This window comes from Diceros bicornis, chromosome 5 (assembly GCF_020826845.1).
Source record: "Diceros bicornis minor isolate mBicDic1 chromosome 5, mDicBic1.mat.cur, whole genome shotgun sequence".
Lineage (NCBI taxonomy): Eukaryota > Metazoa > Chordata > Mammalia > Perissodactyla > Rhinocerotidae > Diceros > Diceros bicornis.
This window is the reverse complement of record NC_080744.1, coordinates 39,432,133-39,447,771: the sequence shown is the minus strand read 5'-3', so window position 1 is coordinate 39,447,771 and position 15,639 is coordinate 39,432,133. Positions and strand designations below refer to the sequence as shown.

The window sequence follows — 15,639 nt, the reverse complement described above, 5'->3', positions numbered from 1 at the left end:
ACCTCCTAGAGAACTCTCCATCTATCACAGCCAGCCCTAGAAGCTGTAGCAGGAAGAAGGATTTTGATGCTTTTCCAGAAGGACTGGGAAAGGCCTCAATAGAATAATCCATGTACCTTAAATGATTGCAAATAAAACAGTTTTATCCCTGACTTTAGTAAATACATTCATGGCACGGCCCTTCACAAATTTGACTTAAATTATAATTAAAGAATAAGTCCAAAAAGATTAGAGAAAAAAAATATTTTATAAGAGTGATAATACTGTTGTTTAAGAACTTTACCTGTCCTTTATAATCAGAAACAGATGTAGCTATGAAGAGTTATTCTGGATGTCGGAATTATGGATGACTTGTTTTATTCTTTATGCTTCTCTACATTACTTGTGTAAAGAATCTTTTCAGGGTCCTGCCTGGTGGCATAGTGGTTAAGTTTGTGAGGTCCACTTCTGGTGGCCCCGGGGGTTCACAGGTTCGGATCCCAAGCTCGGACCTATGCACTGCTCATCAAGCCATGCTGTGTGGCAGGTGTGCCACATAAAGTAGAGGACAATGGGCACGGATGTTAGCCCAGGGCCAATCTTCCTCAGCAAAAAAGAGGAGGATTGGCAACAGGTGTTAGCTCAGGGCTAATCTTCCTCACAAAAAACAAAAAAAAAACTTTTCAGAAAGCACATGTTCTTTGGAAAGTGTCGAAAAGTATTTTATTTACCAAAGCTAACCAAGGAAATATTTTTGAAGATATTAGAAATGAATTATATTAAATTCAACAAGTTAATGATGAATTTGCAAGAAAATACTTTTATGTCCTATTATTACTAAAAAAAAGTTTATTATACCAGATATATTTTTCAACATTTGTGCATAACTACTTTAATAAAATGAGTACACAGATTTTAAAATTTAAACATTTTAGATTTAAATATGAAATACACATGTTTAAATTGGAGAGACTTTTATCTTTATTTTCTTCTACTTACAAAAATAATACAGACTCAATGTAAAAAATTCCAACATTACAGAAATATAGAAATGTAGATAGTGAATGTCCACCATATCTACTATCCCTCCCTGAGGTAACCAACATTAACAACAGTTTGGTATTTATAGCCTCACTTTTTTTTCTATGCATATACTAACATATGTTTTAACAAAAATATAAATAATCGTTAACATAAAAAGCTGTTACACAGTTTGCTTTTTGTCACTTAATATATTTTGTATACCCTTTTACCTTAGTACATATAGATTGACCTCATTCTTTTTAGCAAGTACAAGGTATTGCATTTTACATATGTACACCAGTCCCCTATTAATGGCTACTTGGATTACTTCAAAGATTTCACTGTTGTGAACAACACCAAAAAAAAATTTCAGTCCTATACACCTTTATGTGGTATGAATGTTTGCATAGAATAAGATCCCAGAATTATAACTGCTAGATTAAAAGATATGAATATACAAATTTTTCTTCTAATGGATATTACCAAATTGTCCTCTCAGAAGGTTGGATCAATGTACACTTTCACCAACAGTGTAAGGGTAAGAGTACACTTGCTTCCCCACATCTTCACGTATATTTTCTCTAAGCAAAAATTATTTAAATAGAATATTTCACTCTCATCACAACATTAGAAACTTAAAACAACGGGTTATAAAATTAATGCATTTTCACTCTGCCTTTAAATTCTGAGTCTGAAAGGAAGTTCTAGAACTAATTCACTTTCAAAATTACTTCTCAATATAAATGAATTATCCCCCAAAGAAGAAAAAAGTTATTTCTATTTCTACAGAAGCTATTGCTGTAAAAAGCATGCTCATCACTCCAGTGATTTCTAATCAGATACAGTAAATCAGGACTCTCCCCCACCCCTGGTTCACTGGTTTGACTTTTTTAATTCCCCAAAATCATATCCATAGCCCTGAAATACATTACACAGTAGTTAGTATGAAAAAGAAGATTTGCTAAGCCTTCCTTTTGATCAGTAGTTAAAGTATTGTTTATATTAGTTAGAATATTGGCAAGAAAAAGGTACTGAAGATAGGTCACAATAAAAAGCTGCACAGGCAGGATGATTAAATGTTGGAACAGCAGAGGGTGAACCTACAAAAAAGGACTTCTCACAAATGGAAACTTGAAAGAACAAAATCTTGCCAGCAAATTAGAAAAAAATTCCTGGATATTCTAGAAATCTATGGACCCTGATAGTATCAGCAACCCCTCAATAGCTGTAAACTTATTTAGTTAGACCTTACAGTGTGCTTTCACATTCATTAAATCTCATGTAATCCTCACAACAGCCCTGGGAGGAAGCCATCAGTATTCCAATTTTACAAATGGGAAGCCAGCTCCCTCACCAGTGAAGAAGCTGTCCTGCCACCTCCCACTACACACACACACATACACACACACACACACACACACACACACACACACACACACAAGTAGCCTGGTTACTTAAAGCACAGCCCAAGGAAGAGCAGCATGGGCATCACTTAGGAGCTGGGTAGAAATGCAGAGTCCCAGGGTGGGTCTGAATCTGAATGTGCATTTTAACAAGACCGCTGCCTCTCGCCGCACCCACTAATTTGTCTGCACATTAACTCTTAGAAGCCCTGTTCACTAGCAGTTCTGGGTTTGCTCTGAGGGAAAGTCTCTGCGACACCTGCTGTGGGGGCCTCACAAGAGACCAGAGCAGCCTGGGGAAGGAAGCACATCATAAGGAGAAAAGACATGTTTAGAAAAGTCAGCAGCAGGTTATGATGTTACATGAAAACAATCATGGTGTGCAAAGATATTGTGCTTTCCCAAATAGAAGCCGACCAACGAGCTTGCCTGTTGCGTGTTTAGTCCTGACAAGCAGCTGCTTGCTTTTCTCTAAGGCAGTAGCTGAGAGGTGGCAAGGGTCAAGGTTTCTGAGCATGCTCTGAGCTCCTCCCCCATGATCACAGACTGCCTGTAGGCTGCTCTCCACCCGATCCACCTGGCTTGGGGCTTCCTCTCCTCAGGACTAACTGGGACAGCTGCAGGATAGCATGCATTAAGATCTCATGCTTTGGGCCAGCCCCTGTGGCCTTGTGGTTAAGTTTGGCGTGCTCGGCTTCGGCTGTGGTGGTGGTTCACATATAAAAAGAGGAAGATATTAGCTCAGGGCGAATCTTCCTCAGGAAAAAAAAAAATTCCAACGCTTTTTCACCCATAATGTTATCATTGTTGCCTATCTGAGGAAAGAAACCAAAATAATACAAATTGGAGATCAGATGAGGAAAGCCACTTGCTCAAGGAACTTAGCAACTCTGCAGCCTGCCCAGCCAAACAGTCAGGTGGGCAAATGACTTCATTTTTGCTCATTTTCATGTTCACTGAACCCCACTGTCATTATCCAGGCCAGCCCTGGCATGGGACATTTTCAATACAGTGTTTTTCCACAGAAAATATGCATTTTAACTCAGCGACTCTCCACAGCTTCAAAGACAAGGTCAGTTGTGGGTAGGGACAGCCACAAAGATAACAAAGAGGTGGAGTACAGGGATAAAGAGGGAGAGATGTGGGGTAGGTGGCACTAGCAAGCAGTCAGGAGTATGAGCTACATAATCAACTGCCAACTAAGAGCAGAACAGTTTAAAGCCCCATGATACCTACACACAAAAACAACCAAGGCATCTGCTGGTCTCCACTTCACCCCCCGACTTCGCTCCAACCCCAAGAGAGAAGCAGCATCTGCTTGTGGCTTATGGCCATCTGGAACCACACAGCTGCACCCTGTCAAGCTGACATTCACGTACCCACAAAAACACAAGTTGTACAGTTCCTAACAGTACCACAGGGAGAGAAGTGAGGATACCAGTTCAGGAAATCTGGATTTGGGGATAGGAAGAGGAGCAAGGATGCAGATGGACAAGGGTTACTAAATGATGGCTCTAAACTAACACTCTGAGAAATTCATTAAATTAACTTTTATGGGGAATGTTGGGGGAAAAGTGTATTTTTTTTGTGTATGAGGAAGATCAGCCCTGTGCTAACATCTGCCAATCCTCCTCTTTTTTCTTTTTTTGCTGAGGAAGACTGGCCCTGTGCTAACATCTGTGCCCATCTTCCTCCACTTTATATGGGAGGCGGCCACAGCATGGCTTACCAAGCAGTGTGTCAGTGCGCACCTGGGATCCGAACCAGCGAACCCCAGGCTGCCGCAGCAGAGCACGCACACTTAACTGCTTGCGCCACCAGCCCGGCCCCCGCCAAAAAAGTGTATTTTTTAAGGTATTCCCCTTTTCCAAGCTGAATGCAGAATGCGACTCTTGGCTATAGCAATACTAGGCATACTTCGGTGCTTAGTGTCATCTTTTTTTTTTTTTTTTTTGTGAGGAGATCAGCCCTGAGCTAACATCCGCCAATCCTCCTCCTTTTTTTTTGCTGAGGAAGACGGCCCTGGGCTAACATCGGTGCCTATCTTCCTCCACTTTATATGGGACGCCGCCACAGCATGGCTTACCAAGCAGTGCGTCGGTGCGCGCCCGGGATCCGAACCAGCGAACCCCGGGCCGCCGCAGCGGAGCGCGCGCACTTAACCGCTTGCGCCACCGGGCCGGCCCCCTTAGCGTCATCTTTTGCACATGAAGACTCCTTGGGAGGAGTACAGAATAAAGATTAAGAGTGGGCTTTGGAGTTAAGATAGCTGAGGTTTGAATCCCAACTCAGCCACCTACTGGCTATGTAACCACCAGCTACTCACTTGACCTCTCTTAGCATCAGTTTCCTCATCTACAAAATGGGAATAGTAATAGTGTTTATAATAGGGTGGTATAAAACTTGAATGAGATAATGTATGTAAAATGCTTATCACAGTACATAGCAAAAGCTCAATAAATGTTAGTCATTATTACCACTATAAATATTATTATTTCTAGTATTATTATTGGAGAGTAAGATAAGGACAGGCAGCACTGACAACAAAGGTTGGAAAGGAGTGATTCCAGTAAACACACTGCCTCAAAATGTTGAATGGCACAAATCTGTAATACATGGGAAAAGAAGAAACTTGAAAAGTAAAAGAACAAGTCCTTGGGTATTTTAATTTTAAAAAATAAAATCATCTTAATTACTAAGACAAAAACCTCATCTCCAGCCGCACCCACCTTGATGATACTGTTAGCATCGCATCCTCCAGAAACTACCAACACTTTGGCAGTGTTCTATTTCTTTGACTTGGGTGATGGTTAATGGGCGACCATTTTATATTTATTCACAATACAATATTATATTATAATAAAATTCATAAACTCTTCTATGTCTATTTCATAATTTTTAAAAGGTTTCTTTTGTTTTTTAAGTGCCATAACCTTTAATGGAGTCAGCTGAACTTACGGAGAAATGACCAGAAGCACCGCTAAAGGAACACAGATCTCGAAGACTGATGAGAGGTATGATGGGAAGTTAGAAGTTATAGTGAGCCCAGCATGAATGAGAAGCAAGGTTCAAATCCAGAAGAACCTAAGAAACTCCCTTCTCAGGATTCCGCCAAAAGAGAATTTGACAAAGTGAAAAAAAATCAGCCATGTGGTTTCACAAAGTGTTGTTCCAAGATCTTCAAGTAAATTTACATCTCAACTATGAATGAGGGGCAGGGAAAGGAAAACATCTTTAGCCTCACTCTAGTTTTAGGGGGAGAGATAAGGTGTATAAACTTACAAATCTAGAATTGAAAAAAAAAACAAGATTGTTTTACAGACTAGGGAAGCAACAAAAAAGCATTACAAACATTCTCCATGAAAAAATGAGAAGGGGTGGAATTTATCCCTAGAAGTCTAAGAGGAGACATCCATACTATGAACTCATTCTTCCCTAAGTGTCCTTCAAAACCAAAGGAAAATGCTGTGGCCAATTAAGAAGCACTGTGAACTTGCTGATATAACTGTTTGGAGGAAGGAAACCAAGATTTGGAAAAGCTGAACACTCCGAAATACCAACCCTAAAGATCCACACTGCCCAATCCCTCCGTCATACTCACTTTATTTCTTGCCCTCCCCCCTCCTTTTTTTTTTTTTTTTTTTAATTTTAAGAGGTAACAGAAGTTAAGGTAAAACCCACAGTGTGGATTTGAGTCAGTAAACTTCCAAGCAGGGGGACAGCTCTCATTCCACACCTCTACTGAGAAGTGCTGTAAAAGGAAGCTGACAGAAAACCTGGCCTTGTCCTACATTAAACACTGGAACCCAGAGGAAAGGCTTAGCTTGTAGTGGTGGTAATGCGATGTGTAATATAACAAATCCTACTGAAAACACTGTAGCTTTTTTTCTTACCAACACTGTACATGAGGTCTGTACATGAAGTAAAACCAACACATACTCTGAGAACAACAGTGGGACAGATCATGTTCCCAGAGAAGCTTAGTTTGAATAAACATAGTCCCAAATTTCAAGCCCTAGACTGTTTTCCAAACAAAGAGACAGTGATAACAGCCACAAGCCCAACTTTAGACTCAGGCGGTTGACGGAGAGATTACAGAGGTCAGGCTGAAGCCTCACTTCTACCAATGTTTTTTCATTAGTTAAGAAACGAAAACACACAGGTGACAAATGGAAGAGAAAAATGAAGTCAGAGAAATACCAGCGGCCTCAAAGACATTCAAAATACTGGCAAGAAATAAGACAATGACTCTAACTGATCCAACAGGGGAAACTTGCCCTAAATTGCAAGCTGAGAAACGTGGAAAGCAGCAGGGCTGTAAGACTCTGAAATGAGTGAGGCCAAGTAGATGAGGGAAGGCTTTGCAAGACAACTTAGGCTGGGCTATTTTAGGCAGTAAAGGAAGAGTGTTGGGCTAGGGAGAGAAGAATCCTCTCTCTCCAGTGAGAATCACTTTGAAGGCTGAGGGCAGCTGCAGGCACCGGAAGGAGAAAGGAAATGGAGATCAAAGGAACAAAACCAGGAGAAAACCTCACACTTTCATTATACACCACCTGTTCTGAGGATCTCAAGACACTTCACAAACCTTAATTGAAGAATACATCAGAGATAGAAAACTCAATGAGAACTTGCCTGAGTTCACTCACAAAGGCTGGTGAGGGGCAGGACTGTTGGCCACAGGGGCATCCACTCTTGGTCATCTATTCTAAGTGGGGAGCCCAGAGAGTGTGTATTAAACACTAAAAACTCTTGGTTCCTATGAGTTCCAAGGAAAGTGGGTAACGGACTTGTGACAAAAAGCTGGCCGGGACTCCGGGATACTATCATAAAGTTTCCTATACCTGCCCCCAGAGGAAATTCCTGCCAACTTGTCTTAGTAAGGCAATGATCAGCTCCTCCTATCTGACCCTACAACAGGGTAGTTCTCTCAGATCTATCCCTGATATAGCAGTTTACAGAGCAATCAGTCTAGAAGACACAGTGGAGATAAAAACAACTCAACGAGAAGAGTACACTCACTGGGCTAGCTTTATTTACTCTCAAGAAGCCTCACTGAGGACTTGGGTATGAAGCCAACAGATTTCAGGGTCCTAGCGCCCAGGCCAAGGGTTCATAACCCAGCAGCGGGCTTCTAGTTGAACTTAATACATATTCAACTACCAAACTCTACCCCCAGAGGTTCTGATTCCATATAGCTACGATGGGGCCCAGGAATGTGTATTTTTAAAATGTTGCACAGGTATTCTGATGTCTCACTGCCCTCTTGACCCCCACCAAGTTGAGAGCCATCAAGCTAGAGCCAATGACCCATAAACGCTTTGAAAATGAGTATGTTTCCCCACTACAAAATAGACAGATTAAAGAGGCTCAATCCTAGTACCTGGGCTCAAACATTGAGCAAAAGCTGAAATTATATTATTGCCAGTTTTTTCTCCTCCATGAAACTCACCCACACAAACTCCTCTTAGAGCCAGATATTAAAAGGCTCCAAGCACCACCATACAATCAAACAGGAGAAAATTTTGGGAAAAAATGAGAGGGAGAGAGAGAGAGAGTGAATTAGACTTACATTCATAAAAACTGAGAACTAGAAGAAAGCTGCAAGTCAACTTGCCCATTGTTTCCAGAAGGGATAGTATATAACCCAGATTGGATTAATGGCTATTAAGGAGGAGGAAGATTTCAAAACCTCCTTCATTTACTTTTTCAAAATCTAACAACCCTCCAGCACAGGCAATCCTTTTGTAACTTAAATCTTAAGTTACAACTTAAATCTTAAGTTACAACTTAAATCTTGCCTGCTCGGCTTCAGTCCATGTCTGTCCTTTGTTAAAACAGAAAACCCAGCTCCCTCCACATGAAAATCTTTCAGCAACTTTAAGAGGGGGAGGGTTAACTACCAAGAGCACACACATTTGCCTAAGGAAAACAAAGCCTCAACTGAGATGAGAGGTAGAACTGACAATTGCACAGGATTTGAAGTTGAAAGGTTTTCACAACTGATAACTTTGAGTTACACTTCATCAAGACTCAGCAGATCTAGCATAAAACCTCAAATTACTCTTTTCCAATTCTATTACACTGCAGAGAATTCCCTCCCTTACAGAAAGTTTCATAAAAATCTCAGCTCTCATCTATTCTTCCTCTAATAACTTAAATCCTCATATCTACTGGCTCTCACTTCAGCTTTTAACCATATTTTTAACTAGGTCTCTCCTGAATTAAAAAGCCTTTAATGAGCACTATTTTCTACGTATATGTACTTCCCCTTCTCGCTTACGCCTTTCACACCTAAATAGGCTGCATCTCTACTTCTTTTCAACATTTTATTATTCCTAAATTTGATTTCTCTTCTAGAGGTCACAAACTCCTCCTGATCATTTCCTATTCTTCTGGAATTCCAAGTTTATCCCTACTATATTTGACATCTTTAAATTGTTCTCATTCACTTATTCTAAACAGTGTGATGTAAAGGAAATAAAGAACATGACCCCTGACCTTAGGAAATGAAGACATACATATAAGAACAATTAGAGATTGGTTCCAAGGTAGTGGGGCTAGTGAGAGAAGGCCCTGTGGCTCCAGTAAATACAGAGTTAGATCTAAAAATAAGTGGAGAATTTGGTGAAAAGGCTACTATAGATAGAAGGAACAGTACGATTCAAAGCAGCAGGCCATCTGAGGTAAGAGCTGCATAAAGGCCCTCTGTCACTTCCTTCTTTGCCCCTACAGAAAAGGCACATGTCTTTTGGTCTTCAAATTTTATTCCATAGTTAGTTATCCATGAATCACAAGCTCTCTGTTACCAGGATTACCCACAGCCACCACATATTACAGCAGCTCACGAAGCCTTATACACCAGGTCCTATACGGGTTACAACGAGGCAGGCTTTTAGAATCACCTTAGGTAGAGTCTTCAATTAAGAGTACGGGGAGTGAGGCATCTGCAGGGTCCTAGGCAAAGACAGCTACTACTTTTGGGTGCTAAAGATATGCACCAGCACTCTTGCTCTGTCAGACTATTCAAGGGTCATTCAACTTCAGCTAAGTATTCCCTTCATTTACAGCTCTAGGTCAAACAAAGCCATTTAAAGCTGTCTGAAGCAATGAATTCCTATTTGAAACAGGAATGTTTAATGGTGATGCCAGGGATGCTCTTTCTCACTGTTTTCCTGGAGAGCTTCTCCTCTTCTCTTGCCTTAGGACTCAACAGTTCAAGCCTCCCTTCCTCAGCGAAGTCTTTCCTAATTCCCCTAAGCTAACTTAGGGTCCCTCCCCTGTGCTGCCATTAACACTTTTATGCATACTTCTAGGACAGCACTTGCCACACCATGTTGTAATTATTTGTTTACACGTCTGATAGCCACAAGCTCTTTGATTGCAAGGATAATGTTTTATTCATCACTGATTCCACACATAATCAGCACACAATAAATGTTTGTTGAATGCATTAATGATGAATGACGTGAGAAGTTGTAAAGAATGGTAATCGTACCTTCTGGATTCCAGACCAAAATTACAAGAAGTATTAACACAGAAGACTAAACTATTATCATACATTTCTACTATCGATTCCATTCTTGGTCAGAAAAAGAGAGCAAAGATATGAGAAGATTGCTCTAATAGTGCTGATCATTGCCAAGTTACCAGCCAAGAACAGGAGAGCTTGCAGTATTAAGAATGACCCAACAGAACAAATGAGTGAAAAGAGTCAAATCTAAGACAGTTTCTCAGTTTCAGGCTCATTCTCCTGCCCCTGCAGAATATGAACAATGATTAATAAGAGACCTTAGAAAGGTCACTATCTCCACTGCCATGGAACCTTGTGGCCAATTTCAATTCAATACAATATCTGCTGAAATATACAGGAAAGCTGTTCACCTTCTGACCAAATCCAAGTAAGGTTCTGCTAAGGGGTAGGGATCTGAACAAATCCCTCCCAGAACCCTGCCATGTTGTACATTAGCACTCTAAATCATTCCTCATTGGCTTTACGTGATACAGGCAAGGCAATAAAACGCTTCGGTCTCAAATGTCTCTCCCTGTAGCAATCCTGTACCACATAAAGCTACTGTGTTTACAGCCTACTAATAAGACACAAAAGTCTAATCTGATCCTGTGGGAACAAAACCCTAGACCCCCTCAGAGATTAAATAAATTTAGTCTACTTTTGTATTGTCAAAGTTGTGGGGCTCAACAAAGTTGAAGAAAGCATAAAGACCAACACCCAGACAAGTGAGGGGATGGAAAGTGACCTGGCATCTGAGGTACTTCTGCAGCAGAGCTCTGTGCATCTAGTGAATGAGATAAGTAATGCTCAAGGGCAAACCAGAACTGTTCTGCGGGCAGATATCTGGCTCCTTGCATGTTACCATTCCTAAGAAGCCAAGAAGCTTCAGTTAAATTAATCTAAGTCTCTTGAAGAGACAAATAAATTTGTTTTGACCCAGGCAAGGGCATTTACCAAGCCAATTCCTCAGTCTAGGTGTTTTAGCATATTTCTTTCTGCTACTACTGTCTTACATAACCCCAGCTGTGACACTAACACTTGTAGTTACATTAGTCACAGCTTAGCCCATCACAGGGTATGTGGTCTCACCACCTTCTTCCAAGAAGGGAAACTGAGTCATAGCATATCAACTGGCTTCCCCAAGCACAGACTTAGGTTGTAGTGAGGCCACAATTAAACCCAAGTTGCCTTCCTCCTATTTCTCTCTTTTCATGGATGATTCTCAGCATGCCCAACCCTGTGCTCTTCTTCCTTTAATCTAAAACTAAATCAATGCTTTCTTGAGCAGCAGAGACGGGCACACTTGATCCTTTAGAGCCAACAGGAGCTTCTAGTTCTCCTCTTTCCAAAGATAAAGAGGAAGGTGAAAGAGGAACATGGAGCAGAGGAGGGGAGGGTTACAAAGGGGTGGCTCCCAACACTAGGACTCACCTTGGAGCTGAGGTCCTCTCTCCGGTTTCCTGCCTTACTCCTGCGTAATTTGATGGATGGGGATCGCAGCAGGTTCTTGATCCGGCTGGTAATGGTTGACCCTTCCACAGCCATCATGATGAGGAGCCCCTGGGACAGTTCCTTGCCCAATCTTGGGACTTGTCTCAACAGTGGCACTGCCTTCCCACTCCACAGGGCCTTCCAGTATGCCCTCTCACTGACTTGAGATGGCAGAGGCCACCTTACCTTCTGCCTAGCCGTGTCTGCAGGTCTTATTTCTAGGTATTGCTCTCTCCCTTTTCCTCATCCCCGCCTTCAAGCCCTGCGCGGTTTCTTACAACGTCTGAAGGATAGACCCATGAAAAAGGGGGGTAAAAAGCCTGAGCTATGACGAAATGCCAGGCCCACGCCTGCCAGAGGCGTTTAACTGGAGGGATAGGACGGGCCCTAGTAGGACTAGTGGCTGGTCTGGTCCCCGTTAATTCCCAACTGTTCCCATGGCAACTGCAGTGTCCAAGGCAAGAGGCCACCGAGAAGTCCCGCAAGGGGCCTGGGCACCTGTGTTAGCGGCTGCGGGGACACTCGGCGCGGCGTGGCTCGCTGTGGCCCGGCAACTCGTTCTGCCACGGGAGCCTCCCTCCCCCACCCCCGACCCTCCGGAGCTCGCTCTTGGTGCTCCACAGGAGCCCTGGACCTTTCTCTTTCACCTCCCTCAGAAACCCCTGCTACTCGCCAGCGCCCCCGCTCGGGCCCGGCCTCACCAGCCCCAGGGCCGGACCGCCCGGCTCACAGCGCCCTCAGGCATCGCGCTCGGCGCTCTTAGCTCCGCGGCGGCAGCTGTAAGAGCAGCTATGGTGGCAGGAGCGGCTCAAAACGCGAACTACCGCCTGGGCCAAGCTACGGGCGGGGTAGGCGGAGCCGCAGCGAGGGGGTGCGGTCTGTATCCAGGAGGGCGTTCCGAGAGTGGACGAGTAAGGTTCATGGGGGCGGAGCCAATGAAAGCGGCTAGGAAGCAGAGGACATGGGACTCGAGAACCACGGATTCTGCAAACGGAGACGCCGCGGTATCGCTCCTAGAGGAAGGTCAACAGAACACGGCTTCAGAATTGAGAGAACCAAGCCTTTTATGGTATTATCAGGACTGGTCCCCTAGAGATCGGCACTTCCCAGAGCCCCAACAAGATGGTAACCACGCCCGCAGGGTGCTACAGCTGGCATTTGATAGGCCCGAGAGACCAGAACTGAAACTAACCCCTAAGTCAGAATTGTAAGATTGAGGTACAGCCATAAGGCTCTGCTCCCATCGACCCCAAACCGGGGAATTTAAAGCGATTAGTTTCTACTCTCCGCCTGCCCGCCCGCGTTGACCTACGTGGAAATTACTCTCCTAACTCTTTCCATCGCTAAAGTGTTTTGAACTGGGCAACCTGATTGGCCATGATGGAAGAAAGAGGAGGGAGATGATAGCCTTGAATAGAGCTTTAGGCATGTGCGGGAAGGGGAAGATAAGTGAATGTGCCTATGGGATATATTTGTTTCATGGTTTCTTTAACCTTTAGCTAGTCCCGCCGAGCTCTTTTACCTAGAATTAACCAGGACCTTGTTGGTCCAGATGTTTTCCTTGTTTATGTCAAAATTTTCTCGTGAAACCTTTTCCCTAGTACTGTTACTTTAGCGAGGTCACTGTCAAGCTTGCTGGCACTAGTTTTAGCAGCATAGTTTTTCTAAACGGGGTGGGGGGGGGCGGGGCGGGCGGCACAGAAATACTTTTACATATTCCTATTTCATAGATGTCTCAGCCTGCAAGTTTATTTTCTGGAAGCCTTACTGTCTCATTGCTACTTCAAGAAATTGCCTTATGAAAAGGTTAGCCTAAGCTAAAAGACTTGGGGTCCCAGAGAAAAAATACACTGGTGTACCTGTCTCAGCCTATCCAGATCCTTGGAACCCCTGGGGGAGATATGTTAGCAAGAGGGAAGGACCTCTAAACCCATCGCTGTGGGTGGGTCTTGTACAGCCAAGTGGCAAAATAAGTATGTACCTGTGTGTATTGTAGCCACGTTTTAAAAACGAAATCTATAAAAAGCTCACGTTGACACAAAGATCAAGGAAGCCACCTCCTAGAAAACCAACTGGCAATACCTACCAGAAGCTTCCTTCCCTTCAACCATGCACTGCAGATGTAAGGAAATACAAAATGAGATTTTCACATTTATTTCCCAAATCTAGACGAAGGAGGCAAGAGTCATTAGCCACACAGTATGAAATAGGGGGTTGGTTCCTTCAACTCCTTGCTAGCCTGTAACTTTACCTCTCTGTGGGGGTAGGAGCCAATCTGTAACTGCTAATAGATGGTGCCACCTGGTGTCCTTACTTGTATGCTGCATTCCCCAGCAACTGCCATCTCTACCCATAAGAGTTGTCCTCAATTCTCTCCAGATCATTTTTGTGTGCACTAGTGGTTTTCTCACTTACCTAACCACTCATGGCCAGGCAAAGGTGTTTACAAAGTATCATTAGTCATTTCCTGTCCAAAGCTACCCTGGTTTATCCCTTAGGGAAAATGTTCCCCAAATTACTCTCATCTGAAGCTCAAGTTGCAGAGGCAAATCCAAGCTCCTGCTTTCGTTGTCTAAGATGATCTAGGTGAAAAACAACTGATAACAGTGTAATGAGATTTCTTAAGCCTCAGAATCTGGATACTTCCAGTCTAGGGCCAAAACCACATATTTTCAATTCTTCACAATTTAGTACAATGTTAGTGTCTAGGTACCATGCAGCCTTTGAAGCACCAAGAGGCAAACAGGCTGTAGGCTGTTCTCATGCTTTATGAATTAATTCCTTAGAAAATAATAGTCATAGGTCCAGTATGAATAGAAGCATTATTCCCTTTTCTCCAAATTAAATATTTGTCATCCCACCCTCCAAAATGCAGTTGACCCTTGTATTTCACCATCCATACACTATTTCACTTTTTATTCTGCTTGTATATGTCCTAAACATGTATACATGGTTGTCAGATTCTAAATTCTAGATGTCTAGGAATAAAAGTATACAATTGTGTTTTGCACTATGCTCTTTAGATCAGATTTTAAAATTCACCCTAGGCTTAACATGCAAATAGGTGCAATTATAAGATCCTGCAAAACTAACAGGCTAGAGTAAACATTTGCTCATCAGTTCAAATATTTATTGAGCACCTTTACATGCAAGGCACTGTGGGACAGCTGAGACCAATGCTTGTAGTTGGAAACAGGATGGATCTCAAAACAATGCTTCTAAGACTGCTTTCCTGTTTAACAAAAGCTCTTCTAACAGCAGAGTTTACAACAACAGAAGAATTTAGTAGGGCTTAGATTTGTCTCAAAATTCCCAACTCATCCCATGGGTTAGCCTTCTCACTCTCCACACATACCTTCATCACTATTACTCAACACTTACATGTCTTTTGTAGAGCAGTTCAGTCATATTTAACATACTACAATTATGCCTCAGTTCAAAAGCTGTATATCATTTCCCTCTAACTTAAATTTCAAAAATGCATTTTTTGACTTTTTTTCTCCAAATGACAGTGAGTCTACCTCAGTTTTAATTTTTTCTGCATCCAGCCATTCATGTTCATGTAAAATTTCATTAGAGATAATACAATGACAAGAAGTAGTGATGCCCTTACAAGCACTTTCTTCAAAATCAATAATTTTGTGCAAGAAATGTATTCTGATTCTTGGTTCTCATTCTCTATAAAAATACCTGAAAATGTGCTATCTACTCTGTGCATTGTTTTTGGTTTTGTTTTCCTAATCTTCTAGGGGGTGAGGAAAAAGGGTTATCCCCATTTTTTAGACCTGTCTTCAAAGTGCATTTCTCTCTCAATTCACCTGATCCATTTCAATATCTCAACCAGTATAATTAGGGGAAAAAAACTATCTATACTACTAAACCCTGCCTCCAAAATATATGGATTGTCTGCCTTTCTTCTGTGTTCAAAACTTTTTCAAACTTGTTTTAGAAAGGCCTCCTGTCAGGTATTTCATCCATAATTCTAGGAGGAAAACTTGCATTTACTATAAAATTATACAAAGTAATTTGTATGAAATTTATGTAACTGGACTTGATCTATTAGTGATCTTAGAGTAGTTCAATGTCTAAAGCACTCCTTTAATAAAATTTTTTTGTAAATCATGATACTAGTTAACATATATCTTGCTTGAAGAACATCTATCATCCTTAGCCCCTAAGACTGTGTCTTATGTCCTGTTATTCCCCAGGGTAACAAGCATATTACCTTGCACA

The 15,639-nt window shown here is 42.1% G+C and overlaps 1 protein-coding gene across 2 annotated transcripts in view; it reads right to left on the bottom strand.

Annotated features, from left to right (window-relative positions):
- MAPKBP1 (mitogen-activated protein kinase binding protein 1) overlaps nucleotides 1-13,055 on the bottom strand; it is a 58,726-nt gene extending 45,671 nt beyond the window's left edge. Inside the window, exons 1-2 of one of the 2 annotated variants that reach the window (XM_058541315.1) lie at nucleotides 12,108-13,055; nucleotides 11,347-11,689 (exon numbers count right to left, since the gene is read on the bottom strand). In XM_058541315.1, the coding sequence (XP_058397298.1) occupies nucleotides 11,347-11,463 (117 nt within the window). In that variant the 5' untranslated portion in view covers nucleotides 11,464-11,689; nucleotides 12,108-13,055. Of the gene's footprint in view, nucleotides 1-11,346; nucleotides 11,990-12,107 lie in introns of those variants that run through there. The other variant, XM_058541316.1, reaches the window with a different exon arrangement.
- Between the last annotated feature and the right edge of the window lie 2,584 nt (nucleotides 13,056-15,639).